This window comes from Polyodon spathula, chromosome 34 (genome assembly GCF_017654505.1).
Source record: "Polyodon spathula isolate WHYD16114869_AA chromosome 34, ASM1765450v1, whole genome shotgun sequence".
Lineage (NCBI taxonomy): Eukaryota > Metazoa > Chordata > Actinopteri > Acipenseriformes > Polyodontidae > Polyodon > Polyodon spathula.
In genome coordinates, this window is record NC_054567.1 from 5,627,934 (window position 1) to 5,645,088 (window position 17,155).

Consider the following 17,155-nt stretch of genomic DNA (forward strand, 5'->3'; position numbering starts at 1 on the left):
TATGTACAGTGCACAACTCAAACTTAAAATATAGTAAATTGAAAACATCTATAAAATCAGGGATGGAAATAGATGGGATGGCATCTCAATTCGCGATAGAACATGTAACTGCAATGCGCCTTTAGTGGCTCGCTAATAATTAGCGATGCAATTACTTCTATTTACATGTATTTCAGATCAGATAAACCTGAGTATGAGACACTGCCGTACTTCTGCCTGGGTGTGCCAATGAGTTCATTCCATTAAAAAATACTACTACTTTGTGATTGGAGCACACATGGAATATGTTTGGATTGATACATGTTGCAACCAGTCAAGTTTGACAGACTTGTGCTTGGCTGCCAATGAGCTTTTTTGCAAGTTCAAATAGAAGGGAGAAAACAAAATGGAGAATTCTAACAGAAACTTTAGTAAAGCCACTAGAAAAATGGCAAGCAGTGTTAATTGGGTGTAAAGAAAGGTCTGGTTGCTCGTCCAAGAGAGGAGAACCCGTGGCTTGTAGCAATTCACTGCCTTAATCACTGGAACCTGTTTTTCATACAAGACACCTAGTACAGACGGTGGCATTTGGAAACTCTTCCTGATAGTTTGGTTTTAAAATTTGTGTTTTACAGATAAGAGCTTGCTGTTAAAGATGCACTCAAGGGGACACACTTTCATGAGCACGGTCACCGGACAAGAACGCGTGTTCATAGGAGCTGGCTGATGTCAAAAAGTCAAGTCAGGGGGGTCTTAAAACACCCCAGTGATTCAACATCAACAGGAAACAATGGGGTGGTCCAGTGGTTAGAGAAAGGGGCTTGTTACTAGGAGGTTCAATCCCTGCTCAGCCACTGACTCACTGTGTATGCATGTGTGACCCGAGCAAGTCACTTTACCTCCTTGTGCTCCATCCTTCAGATGAGACGTAAAACAGAGGTCCAGCAGCAGCAGTTGATGGAGCATAGCTCATACCCTAGTCTGTAAGTCGTTTTGGATAAAAGGCGTCTGCTAAATGACTCAATAATGAAGTAACTAATGTTTTGACAGCCCTTGATCTGTACCAGAGGAGCCACAAAAATCTCAGAGTTGAAAGAATTAGGGGACATTTTAGAAACAGAGATTGAAAAACCCAGTCGTATTCACAGTACAAGACTGCTGGAACATAAACGCAGAGCAACTGAAGTTCTTTTATGATCTTACTGAAGTTCTTTTATGATCTTACAATGTCATAGTGAAGTACTTAGAAAACCGGTAGCAGAAAGGAAAGGTCCAAATCAAAAGGGGTTTTAAACTTTGCAGATGTTCGTGTCTTTATTTTGCATTTAATGTTCTTTGATTAAATTCTCTCTCCACTAGTCAGATTATATTTCTAATGATGCAACGCTTGCAGAACTCAATTGTTGTAAAGGTGATAAACTTGCATGCAAAGAACTATGTGTGTTGTTACAAAAAAATGTGAGGGATGAGAACACAGGGTTGGAATTCACAGTAGTTACTGATGTCAGGAGGGGCCTTGAATTCTTTAAAATTCACACAAGAACGTATATGTAGAATGTAAAAAAATGTATCACAGACTGATTTGACGAATTATTGAAAACTAGACATCCAATTTTGTTCTGCTTGAAGGTGTTGGACCTAGCAGCATAGCCTAGTAATGCAATCCTTAAACAGTTTGATCCCACTCCAGCCTCAGAGATTTTTCCATTGTCAGTTAGTCAGCCTTCCACAAAGCCTTCTGGGTCTCAGTCAAACCCTCAAAAGAATGTATTACAACTTTTAGTTTGTCATAACTTTACATTGCAAAAACAGACCTTAAAGCAAAATAAGTACTTTTTTTTTTGGTTTCAGCTAGATTGTTTTGTAACTACAATAACTGTAGTAAAATGTGTCAGCCAAATAAACAAACTTAATTATTGCCTGTTGTAGCGCGTTCTGTTGATTAATATTCAAAACAGAGTTGTTTAAAAAAAAGAACATAGCAGGATAAGTGAAGTTTGCAACATTTTTAAAAGTATAAGTTACATCATCGATGGTATTTGCCATTACAATGAAGAGACAACTTCAAGAAATAGTTAATTCAGAAACTGCTATATAAATCCTAAGCTTTGCTACACAAATTAGATTGAATTGCTATACAAATCAAGAAAGGCATTTCCCTCCCTGTATAAAAGTAACTACTGCTGTTGTAGAACATACTTCAAGACTTGACAAAGTTCTGAGATCAGTCAGCTGCTAGAACCTGGACGAGTTAGGTGGAATAAAGAGAAGATCCATTCTTTGTATGCAAGGGAATTCAAGAATACTGTAAACAATAACCTGCTTTCCTTGTTGAGGATATCGCCTCTACTTGAATTCCAATGTATGGTAATACAGATCTTAGAAGCTGATTATCTCTAAGAAAGCACTCCCTTGTCTTCATTCTGCTGAACCATATCACCATATATAAATAAATATTTATCAATATAACACACTACCACAAAACAGGATTACCACCACATTTACTGTGAAAAAATCCTTAACTCATCTTATTTTAAAACATCTGCATACCAAATCATGCTTGTTTGATATTGTACACAGTTCCTCACTGTCTAACTTTGTGTGTTGCAATCCCTGTAAATCCATAAAAGACCCATCAATATTGTCAAATCTTTTATTTAACAATAGATTTTTTTTTAAACTTTATTGAATTAAACAATTAAGCTAAAACTGAAATTGTAGTTAAACACATCACACTCAAATTGCTGTAATTCTGCTGCACCATTACTAATTTAAAAGGCTCTTAAGCTTTTACCATTTTATGTTTCTGCAATACAGACCATGTTAAACAAAACAAGCAAAAAATACTAGGCAGTGCAATACAAAGGCAGGTCTCGATCAAAATATTCTATTTGGAGATGTTAATATGATTATGTTTTTTATCACACACACAGCTGTATTACATAGAGCAATAACAATATATTTACTCTGCCACTTACCCATGGTAACATAAGGCAATTTGTCAGTAGATCCATGTGGATAAATGCTGTAAAGGTGAGGCCCAGCAGAGTCTACTCCTCCAAGCACAAGAGCAGCACCAATGTAACCTTGATACCTGGAGAGGGGCAAGACAACAGTATTCAGTCACAAATCACATTCCAGATACACACTACTGGCCACAGTTCATGCATGGGAAAGGACACACATTACAGTCAAATAATGATCTCTGACTCTAGAGGTATCTGAAACTAAAGGTCTAGACTTTAGAAGAAGCAAATGAAGGCTAACCACAATGGGATATTGCATGACATGCTGAGATCAAACAGTATCATATTCTTCCTTACCTAGAGGTTGTTGCTGAAATGGAAGATGGCCATATTGCACATACTACTATACTACTACTTTTTATTTTAAAGTTTGCTGCTTTTTTGTGTTTATTTTTTTATTTTAGTGTGATATACATATATAGGCTTTAACTGCTCTCCAATGTTTGTTTGTTTTTTTTGTTTTTTTAATTAGACCATTGTATTGGCCAGTATTAAAAAATCAGTATGTTGGCTATTAGCCACAGCATGGGTGGATGTACCCAAAGTGAATTTATGCCAGCTCGGTCTACTGGGTTTTTGTTTTACTGCCGCCTGTTGGATTAGGAATACATTATTTTAATGTGGATGAACAGATTTTCCTGCTTTGAGGTTCTGTAGCAAAAAACGTAGCCTCTGTACTGGTACACAGGAACCCTGAAATGCTCTGTGCACTAGTAGAAATTAATGTCAGTGGGTCACCTGAACAGCATTTGTTTGAGCATGCGATTGGCTGTCGCGACCCGGGAAGGCCGTCCAGTAGACAAGGCATGAAGCTCCAGGTTAGAGGAGATTATCTGGGTGGTCATCTCAGTATCTGCAGCAGTGCCGGCACCACAGCAACTACAGAAAAACAAAACAAACAAAAAAACCATTAATAAGCATGAAATAAATGAATGGACCCTTAGTAACTTTCTATAAAGAGAACCCTGCTATAATTAAATAGTTTGAGGGTCTTACACAGATAAAGTCAGAATGATATAGGGGCACACCAAAGAAAAGGCCTGGTTAACTGGTGTGTTAAGGGGAGTTATTGGATGGCATACTCAGTGCTACGGAAAAAAGGGTAAGGTTCTCCCCATTGGTAAATACAACTACAGTGAATCATTTTAGTATCCATGCACATGGATTTAATGAAAATTGGGAAAACAGTGAAGTTGACCAATAACCTAGCAAATCAAGCGAACACAGAAGTGTTGCAACAAATATGCCTGATTTTCTGAAGAAATCTAAATATACCTAGCTATTGCTTTGATAGTCAGTACTGTACTGCAACTTCCTTACATGTAAACCACCTTATTTTAAGCTTCTATTTCTAAGAATGACAAAGGGAAGAAAATCAGCTGTATGCTTCAAAAGCAAGTGATATTACCAGGAGCCTGTCCCCATTGGCCCCGTCACATTCTGTCAGGGACATTTTAATGTGGCAATAAGCAGCGGGTGACATTAATAAGGGGTTGACTGTACCTGACAATAGGAAACAGAGCATGAAAATTCATCTGGGAAAGACAGCTGGGCTGTTTTTTGTTTATCGACACTATATTACTATTTCCATACCACGGTTAGTTAATTAACATTACACAGCTATGTGCAAATGATCCTACCTTCTATTTCTACAAATGTTCCCTTTGCTGCTTTAGGACGTCGTCACAAACACAATTAACAACACAGCTTCTCAGGTTAAACAAGAGATTATGTTCAGTCACACTAGGCACAGCTGTGTTTTAAACCGGTGCTAGATATCAGCAGTCCTTGCATATTGCCATGCATGAAGTGAGTTTACAGTAATGGACATGTATTATACATATATAGCATACAACTACTTACTAGATGTTAGGAGAAATGTAGTGAATTTTGGAGCAATTTTTGTCAGCCACTATCATTCCTTCAGTAGCCCGTGTATCAGCACCAAGGACAACACCATCCTAAAAAAAAAATTAAATGCATTAGCTCTTAATTAAAAAATAAAATGTGCACAACTGACATGAATGTGTTCCACATCAAACATAATTGTCTGCATTCAACGATCACAGGTGATTAATGTGCCATGCTAATAAATGTCACTCTTCATTTGTCAGACAGAATTGACAGTTAGGAATAAGGACATCATATGAACAACAGAAGTCCAATGTCCATACTTATAGTATGCAAATCAGTCTAATTAAAAACAGTAATGATTAGCAATGGCTGTTTTCCATCATCATCTGTTTTGGCCTTGTAATGATCCATAAGTCAGTCTCTGAATGATCAGCCTTTTAGGAAAAAGATCAGTAATCACTCAGTACTTTTTACACGCACCCTAAATTATGTCTGTATTCAGAATATGGAGTGCAACTACTTGAGGTCAGATTTTTTTGAATGCAAGAATAAAGTTTCCTACTGGTCAACAGAAGACTTTGCTCTGACTAGATACCATAATACTGTTTGGAAGGTGTTGATACCCAACACAAGGAACCTGTCTGCTTTCAGCTTTGCTACAATCCATCAATTCTGAATACGAATGTGGTATTCTAAATAATGAACTGAACTTGTGTGTGCTGTCAGACTGTCCTGAGCATTTTCATGGGTTAAATAAAACAACTGGGAATCAACAGTCTACAGTAAGTTAAACCTTTGTGAATAGGTCCTTGAGAGATCTCAAACTGTGCCACCTCCATCAAGCACAAACCTACAAAGTCAAATGACTTGGCAATACGGCAGGCATCCTAGGTAAGAGGACTACTTCAAGGTCCCCTTCAAGGTCTCCGGCTTTTGATTGATAAAACCCTGCAAATGTTTTTTTGTTTAAGATTACATTGCTGATGCTGCAAGTAAACAGACCCTTTGTCAATGGCATACACATGTACTGTAAACACAGTCCTATATTCAGAATAGTGCGTTCACACGATTTCATTAGGAACTGATCGTAATGGACTGCTCTGAATAAAGACAGCATTGCCGGCACTGTGTGTAACTGTATTAAACATTGAAAGAATAGTTTGAACAGGTTTTGTTGTCTGGCTTTTAATGCTACAACTGCTAAACTGATGGAAACGCGATCCTTTAAAAACTCACCATACCATACATTTTGCAACAAACACAGGGTGTCATATTTTGAAACACTGAACACCATGCCAAGATAAACATTTTAATACTCTTTCCATTACCTTGAATACAACTCCGCAAATAGTTGTGCCGGTTTTCCTTGCAGCGGGAAGACTGTGTCCTAGTTTTGTAAACTCGGCTTCTAGAAGAGCATTTCTGTAAAACAAACAAAACTATTATAATATACAGGGCCCGAAATAATCAACACACAAGCAGTAATTGCTGCAATGCCCAAGCTGCTTGCCGCAATGTCTGTCAAAATAAAAAATAGATTACGGCAAAAGTTATTATCGTAATGGATTGTTGCCGTTCTTTTTACTGTGCATCTCCCACTACTAAGCCACGAGAAAGACCTACTGTATCATTGATTAATGATGGGCAAACAGAGGGAGAGACGTTGTTAGGCTGTACTCAATATGACCATGCTTCCAGGAATTTTCAATCACACGTGTTCGCTGGTAGTGTCACTGTGTGATTATTCTGTCTGTGAGCACCATGCAAATTCAAAAACATTTAAAAAAGAAAGGAAGAAAGAAGAGCTGTCTGAAGTGGCAGCAAAGTGTTTTAGGATTGACCTAATGTTCAGGTAAGAAATGTGTGCACAACAATGTCCCCAACAAAATAATAATATTAATGTGAGCTTACAGTCGTCAAGTACTGCAAAAAGAACAAGATTAAATTGAATTATAACAGAACAGACTTAAAAATGCAATACTTTAAAAGGCAACAGGGCAATACACATTCTAAGCCCTTTCATGTCTTCAGTGTATAGAAATTGCTAATTTATACAGACATCTCAATGACCATTGCTGATTTGTAATTCAGTGTTTTTCCCCCCCACCAAAACACCAACGCTAAAAATGAACACAACAGGTAGATAATGCTCAGATTCCTGCATTATGAAACAAGTAGGAGATAACATAATAGTGAACGAAACACAATCTTGAGAAGAGCATCGATTTCTGTTTGCATTTATTTTTGTGTAATACATTCTCACTACCTTACAAAGTTCCGCTTTTTAACTAGTAAACATGTGCTTTCACAATAGGGGTTAGAATGTGTATGCTTAAAAACAGCAGACTTTTTTTTTCCCCCCCTGAATCAAGTGTCCAGCAATGCACCATAACAAACTCTAAATCCTTTGCAATTGTACATTTCAAGAACTGTGAAACTACAGACTCTCACATGCAAACATTTAACATTATGTACACACAAGCTCTTCATAGTTGTGATGCAGGAGCACTCTACATTGTCTGACGAAGTTTCGAGCCACCTCGTTTGTACAGGTTTAGTAACAGCGGTTAAACTATAGTCGCTCTGACACTGCAGACTGAACAACTTGGACCACTGCTGTTATTAAACTCCTGGTCATGGGTAAATCTTCAACCAGTTAGCCTTAAAATAAATCCTTTTTAACGTTTCTTTCGTTAACATCACTTCTTTGTGCTGTTATAGCATAAGGCTTTAGTCAGTGTTGTGTGATCGGGTTTAATATAAACACCCATACTATGTTTTGGTAAATTACCCTTTGTACTTTTTCATTATGAAAGTTTTCTGTTTTTAAATGGATTTTTTATACCATTTTATTTTCAGGTCAGATTTATGTTGTGAAGGCAACCCTGCCTTGCCCTTCATGACGTCATATATATGAAGGCTATATTTGCATTCTGAGCCATTCGAAAAAAAGGCATACAGTAGTGACGTCAAAAAGTGATTATTCCTCCATAGCAAAATATACTTGAACTTTGACCTATTCGACTCACACCGTAGAATAAGATTAATTAAGGCAAAGTTGAAAAAGTAATTATTTAGACTAGTCCATTTTAAGAATAAGATTGAAAAGCAAGTAATGTGGAAATATAAAATGTGCTAGCTCTATAACAAAATTATTACAGAAATATTCTAGAAACTACTGTTAATGTGTCTTTTAATGTAAGCACATTCAAAGTGATAGTTCATATTGTATACATGTTTTCACGTTTACTGTTCTTCTCTATTATTATTATTATTATTATTATTACAAAAACAAACCGATTAAAAGACACTAAGTTTTACCTGCCAATGATTTCACAGATTGATTAGTTTTTTTTTTAACAGTTATTCACAATGTAGCCTAGATCAACCCATGCCTTAGCTAACTTTTCATTCTTCTTTTTTTAGCATTATTAGATAGGAGCCAGACTCCTAACTTCTCCAGCGACTCAGGTGCTAACGATTCCGATGGGTAGAATAATGCTATATATGCATGACTAGGCTACTTTATACAAAGTTCAAAATTACAGCACAGGATTATATGTACATATATCATCCACATCTATATATCTATTAAAAACTGGTATATCTTTTTAATTTTTGCCACTGTCACTGAATTAACACCGGAGTATAGGAAAACTGTGGAAACACTGACAAGCCAAGGGAAATACCTGTTTTTATACTCTATATAAATTCGTTTTAGCTTTTATTGTTATTGTAACCTTAATTTTCTATTATGTCAATTCGTTGTTGCTTTCCAAGATTTTAAATAACATCGTTAAATTTAACTAAATAAATCTGAATGTTTCTTTATATAACTAAGCAAGTAATGTACATCAACTAAATGGCCCTATTTAAGTGTAATTTGCACAGTACAACACAAACCAAGCAAAACTAAAAATTCACTGAGTCATTCCACAGCCAGGCCGCGATGCTCCTTCTGACCCGAGTTCATTAGCACAACGACACTTTAAATCGCTTAAATGAGAAACATCTCTGTCGCCCTTTTCCTTTTGCGCTCTAGGAATACCGCCGGCTTTTTATTCTCGTTTCTCTCTAGCAGCTTACCTCTTACTGTTCTCGAAACTGAAACCTCCGCACCGAGGCTGGCACACTGACAGAGACGCCATCTTTCAGGACTGTTCCAGCGCCGCTTCTGGGAGCCCAGGCCGCGGAGTCCGCTTTAAACACAGGCGGGTCGCGGCGCTTCACTTCCGGCCGCTTTCACACCCTAATCCCCGGGGGTCTGTGTTGGTGTGGGGGGTTGAGTTGCTGTATTTGTAACGCGACAGACTTTTGCGGACTTTGCAAATCATTTTTATTGTGCGTCAGTCCAATCCATTCCCTATTTTACAGAATTGAATGAAATCTAGAATGTGTCAGACCAAGAACCGCAATGAATTCTTTTATACAAAAAAAAAAAAACTCTATACTAGCTGTTTAAAAATATATATCATTAAAACTTGGGAGGGGTATATTTCATAATCTAAATAGCTTTCCCCCGTCATCCAAGTACACTTTTTATTAACAATAAAATGTATTTTATATTATTAAACACGCGAATTGGTGAAGCAGTAGTTTAATTCAATTAAACGATTAGGTTAATTAACGTGTTGACACTTGGGAGTATTTACATGGTGGATAACGCATTTACTCTTGCTTGGAGTTGATATGCTTGTCTGTCTCTTCAGCAAACACTATTTCTTAGCTAGTATAGGCTAGTTACTATAAATCGTGCGTGTGTGCTGCGTGCTGTCAAAACAAAGACCTGTTAAAACTGTAAGAAATGTTTCTCTTGTACTAGGCTTATTCTATGAAGACACGGCACGCATTTTGCTTTAAACCAGAACCAGAACCAAGCTGACCGAGAAATGGATGGTTGTAGTTTTCAGGCTGCAAAAAGAACAGAACTTCAGAATCAACCTTGGATCCTGTTGTCTTTTGGGGAGGAAAGGAAGGTAGGTTATGTGGATAAAGTGTCTTCCTCGGGACCAGAACACATAATATCAAAAAATAGGTTACTGGAGGCTTCAAGAAACATTTTCTTCCCCTGATGTGCCAGTCACCTGGACATCTGCCTCTGGGGGGTTCATATCACAGTTTGTTAAAGAAGGTACATCTAGAATGGCATATTCTAATACACGTATGCATGTAGACACAAGAAAGACTGTGAACCTCCCCAGTTCTACTGTATGGAGTGGACAAAGCCTAGAGGCTGTTGAGATGAAGAAAGAGATGTTGGGTTATGAGACTGCTATTGCAGGGTTTCAGTCTGTGGCTTCCAAGAAGGATAGCTCCATGCCTGAGGACTTTTTAGAGGTGGATCAAGAACACCAAGCAAGATACATCCTTGGTGGTCTCAGCAACCAGGCAAAGGGAAAGCAAGACGGGGAGGTCAGTGTAGTAACTGTGGCGATTCGAGTGCAGCCACTAAACTCAAGGTAGGCACAGTGTGTTTAACATGTCATTGAATTGACCAAAAGTGATTAATTTCCTTAAATAGTGTTGGGACAGAAACACAGGTAGGAGTCCTGTTCTCAGCACCTGGTTGTATTGGGCAACTTGGGGTAAAAACCTGGACTGGTTTGCATCTCAAGGGCTGAGTACCATTGGTCTACAGTATCAAAGGCAGTCTTAGATCTAGAAGAATTAAAACTGATGGAAAGCCTGAGTCCGATCTGCTGATAAGCTCTTTGTCGACTCTGACAAGGGCCGTCACTGTGCACCATGAAAACCAGACTGAAACTTCTCGACTATACCATTAAGAGTTAGAAATGTTTGTAATTGAATTGCAACAACTCTCTCTAGAACCTTATCTAAGAATGGTAGGTTGGAGACTGGTCTGTTGTTATTGAGGACTTTAGGGACCAAATTGTGTTTTTAAGCAAAGGCTTTACCACAGCGACCTTAAGAGCTGAGGGAACTGTACAGGAGGAAAGTGAACCATTTATAATGTTTAAAATGTGGGTATTAATAACACCAAGAACATCTTTTAATAGTTTTTGTAGGAATAGGATCAAGGGAGCATGTAGTAGCTCTCAGTGTTGAACTAGCTCTGTAAGGTAATCAAAGATTATTAAGTAAGGTAATGAGGTTGGTAAAATTGTGCTTGTCCTCCTTAGTAAAAGGCGTGTGTGGAGTCTCATTCTGGTGCCTAGTATTTTATTTTTAAAGAAATGTAAGAACTCATTGCAGCTGTGAGAGGAGCCAATGCCAAGGATAAGACTATCAGGTGAGGGATTAATTAATTAAAGCAAAAATTATTTTGATCTGTTTCAATTACATTTGAATAATATGATGATCTAGCCAATGCCAGTATCTTGTTGGCCGTAGTTTCACGGCTCAGTTGAGGGTTGGCACTTACTCACAGTAGAAACAAGTCTTTCACGGGTTGGGTACGACAGTGGAATCTGGTTGAGTATTCATTTGGCAGGAAGTCCAGTCAGGTGCATTGTGGGTATTGTAGTTTTAAGAGGAGCTTGCATGTGGTGCTGGAATGCAGGTATTTAAAACCATTTTTAAAAAATCCTAGTCTTTACAAGACCTAGAAAAAAAGCTAGGTCATTTAATAACGAACCAGATTGCCATTGAGTCAGTATTAGTGCAGTCGGAGCGGCTTTATCAGAACGCCTCGGGAGAAGGACGAATATCATGAATAAGCGACTGTCCCAGTTACACAAGAGGCAGTTATGATGACCTTAGTCACACATTCTAATGAAAAAAATTATGAAATCACATTATGATTAAATGTTAAATATGTCATTTAAAATCGAGTCAATGTTTATTATTATTATTATTATTATTATTATTATTATTATTATTATTATTTATTATTATTATTATTATTATGGCACCAGCGATGTTGACGTTCTTTGCAACAGCAGCCTGAGAAACCACAAGAGACGCCAGCAGCTGCTTCAAGAGTTCAGCGTGGTTAACGCAGGTCACAGCATAATCGCTGCACTGTGCTGCAGGACCTGTCTTGCTCTGAAAAGTGACCTCCGTTCATCATTTGAAAATACTGTATCCCAGTTAAACGAAGTGACGTCCCAATTAAACAACATAAATAGCATTGCGAAGAACTGTCTCCCAAAATTGTGCTAGTCCCCACTATAAAAAAAAAATAAAAATAAAATAAAATTGTGCAATTAGTTTGTGCAACTCATTGCTCTGTGCTACCCCTAACAGTGACCAGATTGTGCTCACAGTCCCACTACTCTTTCTTGCCCTGTAAACAGGGAGAATTGTCTAGAAATCAAATTTCAAAGTTAGTGTGCGATACATTTAAAGGATTGTGTGCAATGTATATCCAAGCTTTCTCTGATTCAGCTGTTCAAGTCAGTATCTAAATGTAGCTTGCTTTTAAGATTATAGATAGCACTTTCATTTGGCTGTCAAGTGTTCTGTTTTTTTAATTTTAATTTCATTTTTTTGCAGATTAACATATAGCAGTACTGTCCTCATTGGTTTCTTGTAATCTTGCCATAAAAAAGTCAAATGTTTTTATAATTAAAAAAAAAAAAAAAAAAAAAAAAGTGCAACCTTAATAATATAATTATGTGCTTTATTAGATACGAGACTAGGGTGTGTGAACTATGCATCAGCTGCAGAGTCACTTACAACAACGTCTCACCCCAAAGACGCAGCACAAGGAGGTTCAGTGACTTGCTCAGGGTCACACAGTGAGTCAGTGGCTGAGCTGGGATTTGACCTTCTGGTTATAAGCCTGTTTCTTTAACAACTAAGTGGTTTAAGTGCCTAAAATATACAAACTTAGGCATTTATTGATACAGTATAAATGTTTCTGTGTTACTCAAGCCTGTAAGGTTGCAACAAAATACGTTACTTATTGTTGTTGCCTGCTGTGTTGTGTGACCAAGAATATAAGCCATGGGGCTGGAGAACCATTTGAGTGCTGCTTTAGCTTCTGTTTTCCCGTTCATCTTCAGCGTATCTATGTATGTGTTGCTTTGCTTGCTCTCAGGAAGATGAGCTCAATTTGAAGCAGGAGCTTCTCAGCAAGGAGATGGAACAGCTGCTTCAGACTGGTCCATCCGAGCCATCCACACAGGTGCCTGTGTGCAAACTTACAGTGTGGAATTGGATGTAAACATGAATTTAACACAGTTTCATAGGCATGACATTTTCTGCACTGTTCCATGAATATGGGCATGCTCATACCAGTGTCATGCAATGTGAATGTGCCCATTTATATCGGATGTTTGCAAAGTAACACTTACTGTATTTATTTTGTTTCTTTTCAATTCTGACAATTTAATAAGTGGTTCTTCAGATAAACTGTATTCAAAAAGTTAGATGTGTGGATACACCCCCCAATGGACCTCCAATCTCCTCTAACATGAGAGTAAAGAAGGGAGCCTCTTAGATTGCACTCCAGTTTGCCTGAAGATCTACACTGAACTAATACCGTTGTCCTCGCTGGAGGAGGCACCACAGTTTCATGGAGGCGCTGCAGCTGGAGAAGGAGAAGCTGGCCGTAGGCACATTTTAAAGAATTCAAAACTGTAAGTCTCTGTGCTGAAGTAGTAAAATGTTATTTCACTAAATAAGGAGTCCAGCCTTCCAAAGAGGCCTCGGTTTATTTGCATCACAAATTCCGTTACCCTGTCCTCTCATTCACTTGCAGTACTTAAGCCACAGAGCCGTGTACAGCCAGGCCTGTCTGGAGACATTTGGGGTACATCGTGTTGGCTGGGGGCCTCCCACCACCTCCCACGCTCCCATCCTAGTTTTAGATTTAAATGGGTAAAAAGCTAAATTGATTTTATTAATCAGTTTTCGATTTAAATTGGATATCTGAAACTAAAAAAATTCAACCAGAAGTCCATCAAGGCTTTACTGTGTACGCTGAACTTTGAGTTTCAGTGGTTTAAAAAAAATAAAAAATAACATCACAATTCAATTAAAGTGAACATGTGCTGCATTGTTTTGTTAAAATAGCAAATCGTGACTTGGTGGTGCAATACGTGCCTCTAAACACACACATCTCTCAATGTAATCCGCCTGTCGAAAGGCACCAACTGAGCAGCTACCCCAGTGTCACAGATGAATGCGATACGTCCGGAACAGACAGCTGCAAAAGCTGTGCAGCTTCACTATTTGCTGAAAGATTTGCTGTTGTTCATACTTTTAAATACAGACTGCATTTGCATAATTGGGGGACAAACTGACATTTTAGTAGATGTGCTGAGTTTTTACCTTTTTTATACAAGAGGTTTAAAAAAAATAAAAAAAATAAAAAGCGGTGTTGGTACATCCGTCCTCTCAACCGATCAGTTTAACAGTGATTTAATGTGTAGTCATGAATACAATTTTGTGAACAAAACGCTACAGTATTTTCTGGAATACCCCAAAATATTGCTTTTATAAAAATATTCAAAAATCCATTGCTGTAGTGAACTTTTTTGGGCTGTTGCTTGCTTTTGTTGTCTAGAAATATTTTGCCGGGCAGCTACCAGGCTTCCTTCGCAAAATCAAAACCAGTGATAGCTATTGCTATAGAAACACAAAATATGAAGCAATAAATAGACTGCAAAAAAAAAAAAAAAAAACTAAACCTGTCAGCAAGGAGTTTAATAATATAAAAGAAGAAAAGAAAATCAGACTAACGTTTTATGAGAAGTTTATGTTGTCAAACTTTTCGATTTACTTTTTAGTTTATCTGATTTTTTTATTTTATTTTTGTATTGTTTAATAAATGACCTGATCATGCTTTCAGCTGAATCACACTAGCTTTTTAAATGTATTTGTGTATTAGGCTTACCTGGATAGTATTTATTTTAATTGAGATTGTAGAAGGGTTTGGGAGATGAATTGGATTCTCCCTGTAACTTTACTTTGAAACCTTGCACATTCCTATGAAAAAGTTCTGTTGAAATAATTGGTTATCACATAAAAATCATTCCAAGTTACAAGTTAATATGTACAGTTGACCTTGTCACTTGGGTGGGAATGGTGAGTTTGTCCAGACAGTAGAGATGACTCTCTTGTTCCCTGCAGGGTAGCTGTACGTATTGTCTTATAAACTGTATCGTTTCAGTTGTGTTTTCAGAAGCATGCTGTTGTAACTGTAAATATTAACATTATAAAGATCATAAGCAGGGCAATACTGCAACAAGGTTCTTTATTGCATAGAAACCATCCTTTATAGACCAACCACTGAGATTGTTAACCTCAAGTAAATGTTTAAGTTTTTTGAATAATAACTCTGCAGTTTTGCCTTTTTGGCAGCAGAGTCAAACAAAATAATACTGACCACAAATGTAAAAAGGGCAAAACTGAAAGCATGGATGGTTTTTAAAAAAAAAAAATCCTTGCATTGCATCATAATGCTCTGAAAAATGTATTTGTCAATTTAAAAAATTGTTTTCCACAAGTAGCATTTTAGCAGGTAAGGGACGATGCTATTATCCATGTCTTTTAGAATTTCTCAGTTGGTAGTCTACTGTACACAAGACAAAATGAGATGTACTGGAATGTCTGAGTGGCTTCATGGTTTATGAAGTGTTGGATTTAACACTGAAGAGGTGCTTAAATAAGCCACAGAATTTCCATTTTCACATGAACCACAAGATGGCACTGTATCAAAGGGAATCTCTCATAAGAACATAAGAAAGTTTACAAACGAGAGGAGGCCATTCGGCCCATCTTGCTCGTTTGGTTGTTAGTAGCTTATTGATCCCAAAATCTCATCAAGCAGCTTCTTGAAGGATCCCAGGGTGTCAGCTTCAACAACATTACTGGGGAGTTGATTCCAGACCCTCACAATTCTCTGTGTAAAAAAGTGTCTCCTAATTTCTGTTCTGAATGCCCCTTTTTCTAAACTCCATTTGTGACCCCTGGTCCTTGTTTCTTTTTTCAGGCTGAAAAAGTCCCTTGGGTCGACACTGTCAATACCTTTTAGAATTTTGAATGCTTGAATTAGGTCGCCACGTAGTTTTCTTTGTTCAAGACTGAACAGATTCAATTCTTTTAGCCTGTCTGCATATGACATGCCTTTTAAGCCCGGAATAATTCTGGTCGCTCTTCTTTGCACTCTTTCTAGAGCAGCAATATTTTTTTTATAACGAGGTGACCAGAACTGAACACAATATTCAAGATGAGGTCTTACTAGTGCATTGTACAGTTTTAACATTACTTCCCTTGATTTAAATTCAACACTTTTCACAATGTATCCGAGCATCTTGTTAGCCTTTTTTATAGCTTCCCCACATTGTCTAGATGAAGACATTTCTGAGTCAACAAAAACTCCTAGGTCTTTTTCATAGATTCCTTCTCCAATTTCAATATCTCCCATATGATATTTATAATGTACATTTTTATTTCCTGCGTGCAGTACCTTACACTTTTCTCTATTAAATGTCATTTGCCATGTGTCTGCCCAGTTCTGAATCTTGTCTAGATCATTTTGAATGACCTTTGCTGCTGCAACAGTGTTTGCCACTCCTCCTATTTTTGTGTCGTCTGCAAATTTAACAAGTTTGCTTACTATACCAGAATCTAAATCATTAATGTAGATTAGGAATAGCAGAGGACCTAATACTGATCCCTGTGGTACACCGCTGGTTACCACACTCCATTCTGAGGTTTTTCCTCTAATCAGTACTTTCTGTTTTCTACATGTTAACCACTCCCTAATCCATGTACATGTGTTTCCTTGAATCCCAACTGCGTTCAGTTTGAGAATTAATCTTTTGTGCGGGACTTTGTCAAAAGCTTTCTGGAAATCTAAATAAACCATGTCATATGCTTTGCAATTATCCATTATCGATGTTGCATCCTCAAAAAAATCAAGCAAGTTAGTTAGGCACGATCTCCCTTTCCTAAAACCATGTTGACTGTCTCCCAGTACCCTGTTACCATATAGGTAATTTTCCATTTTGGATCTTATTATAGTTTCCATAAGTTTGCATATAATAGAAGTCAGGCTTACTGGTCTGTAGTTACCTGGTTCAGTTTTGTTTCCCTTTTTGTGGATCGGTATTACGTTTGCAATTTTCCAGTCTGTCGGTACCACCCCTGTGTCAAGAGACTGCTGCATGATCTTGGTTAGCGGTTTGTAAATTACTTCTTTCATTTCTTTGAGTACTACTGGGAGGATCTCATCCGGCCCAGGGGATTTGTTTATTTTAAGAGCTCCTAGTCCCTTTAACACTTCTGCCTCAGTTATGCTAAAGTTATTTAAAACTGGATAGGAACTGGATGACATGTGGGGCATGTTGTCAGTATCTTCCTTTGTAAAAACTTGTGAAAAGTAA

The 17,155-nt window shown here is 37.6% G+C and overlaps 1 protein-coding gene across 2 annotated transcripts in view; it reads right to left on the reverse strand.

Annotated features, from left to right (window-relative positions):
• The window catches only part of LOC121303638 (proteasome subunit beta type-7-like), a 38,762-nt gene extending 29,683 nt beyond the window's left edge, over positions 1-9,079 (reverse strand). The window contains exons 1-5 of one of the 2 annotated variants that reach the window (XM_041234439.1): positions 8,946-9,079; positions 6,188-6,281; positions 4,869-4,966; positions 3,744-3,884; positions 2,958-3,073 (exon numbers count right to left, since the gene is read on the reverse strand). In XM_041234439.1, the coding sequence (XP_041090373.1) occupies positions 2,958-3,073; positions 3,744-3,884; positions 4,869-4,966; positions 6,188-6,281; positions 8,946-9,007 (511 nt within the window). In that variant the 5' untranslated portion in view covers positions 9,008-9,079. The remainder of the gene's footprint in view (positions 1-2,957; positions 3,074-3,743; positions 3,885-4,868; positions 4,967-6,187; positions 6,282-8,945) is intronic. The other variant, XM_041234440.1, reaches the window with a different exon arrangement.
• Between the last annotated feature and the right edge of the window lie 8,076 nt (positions 9,080-17,155).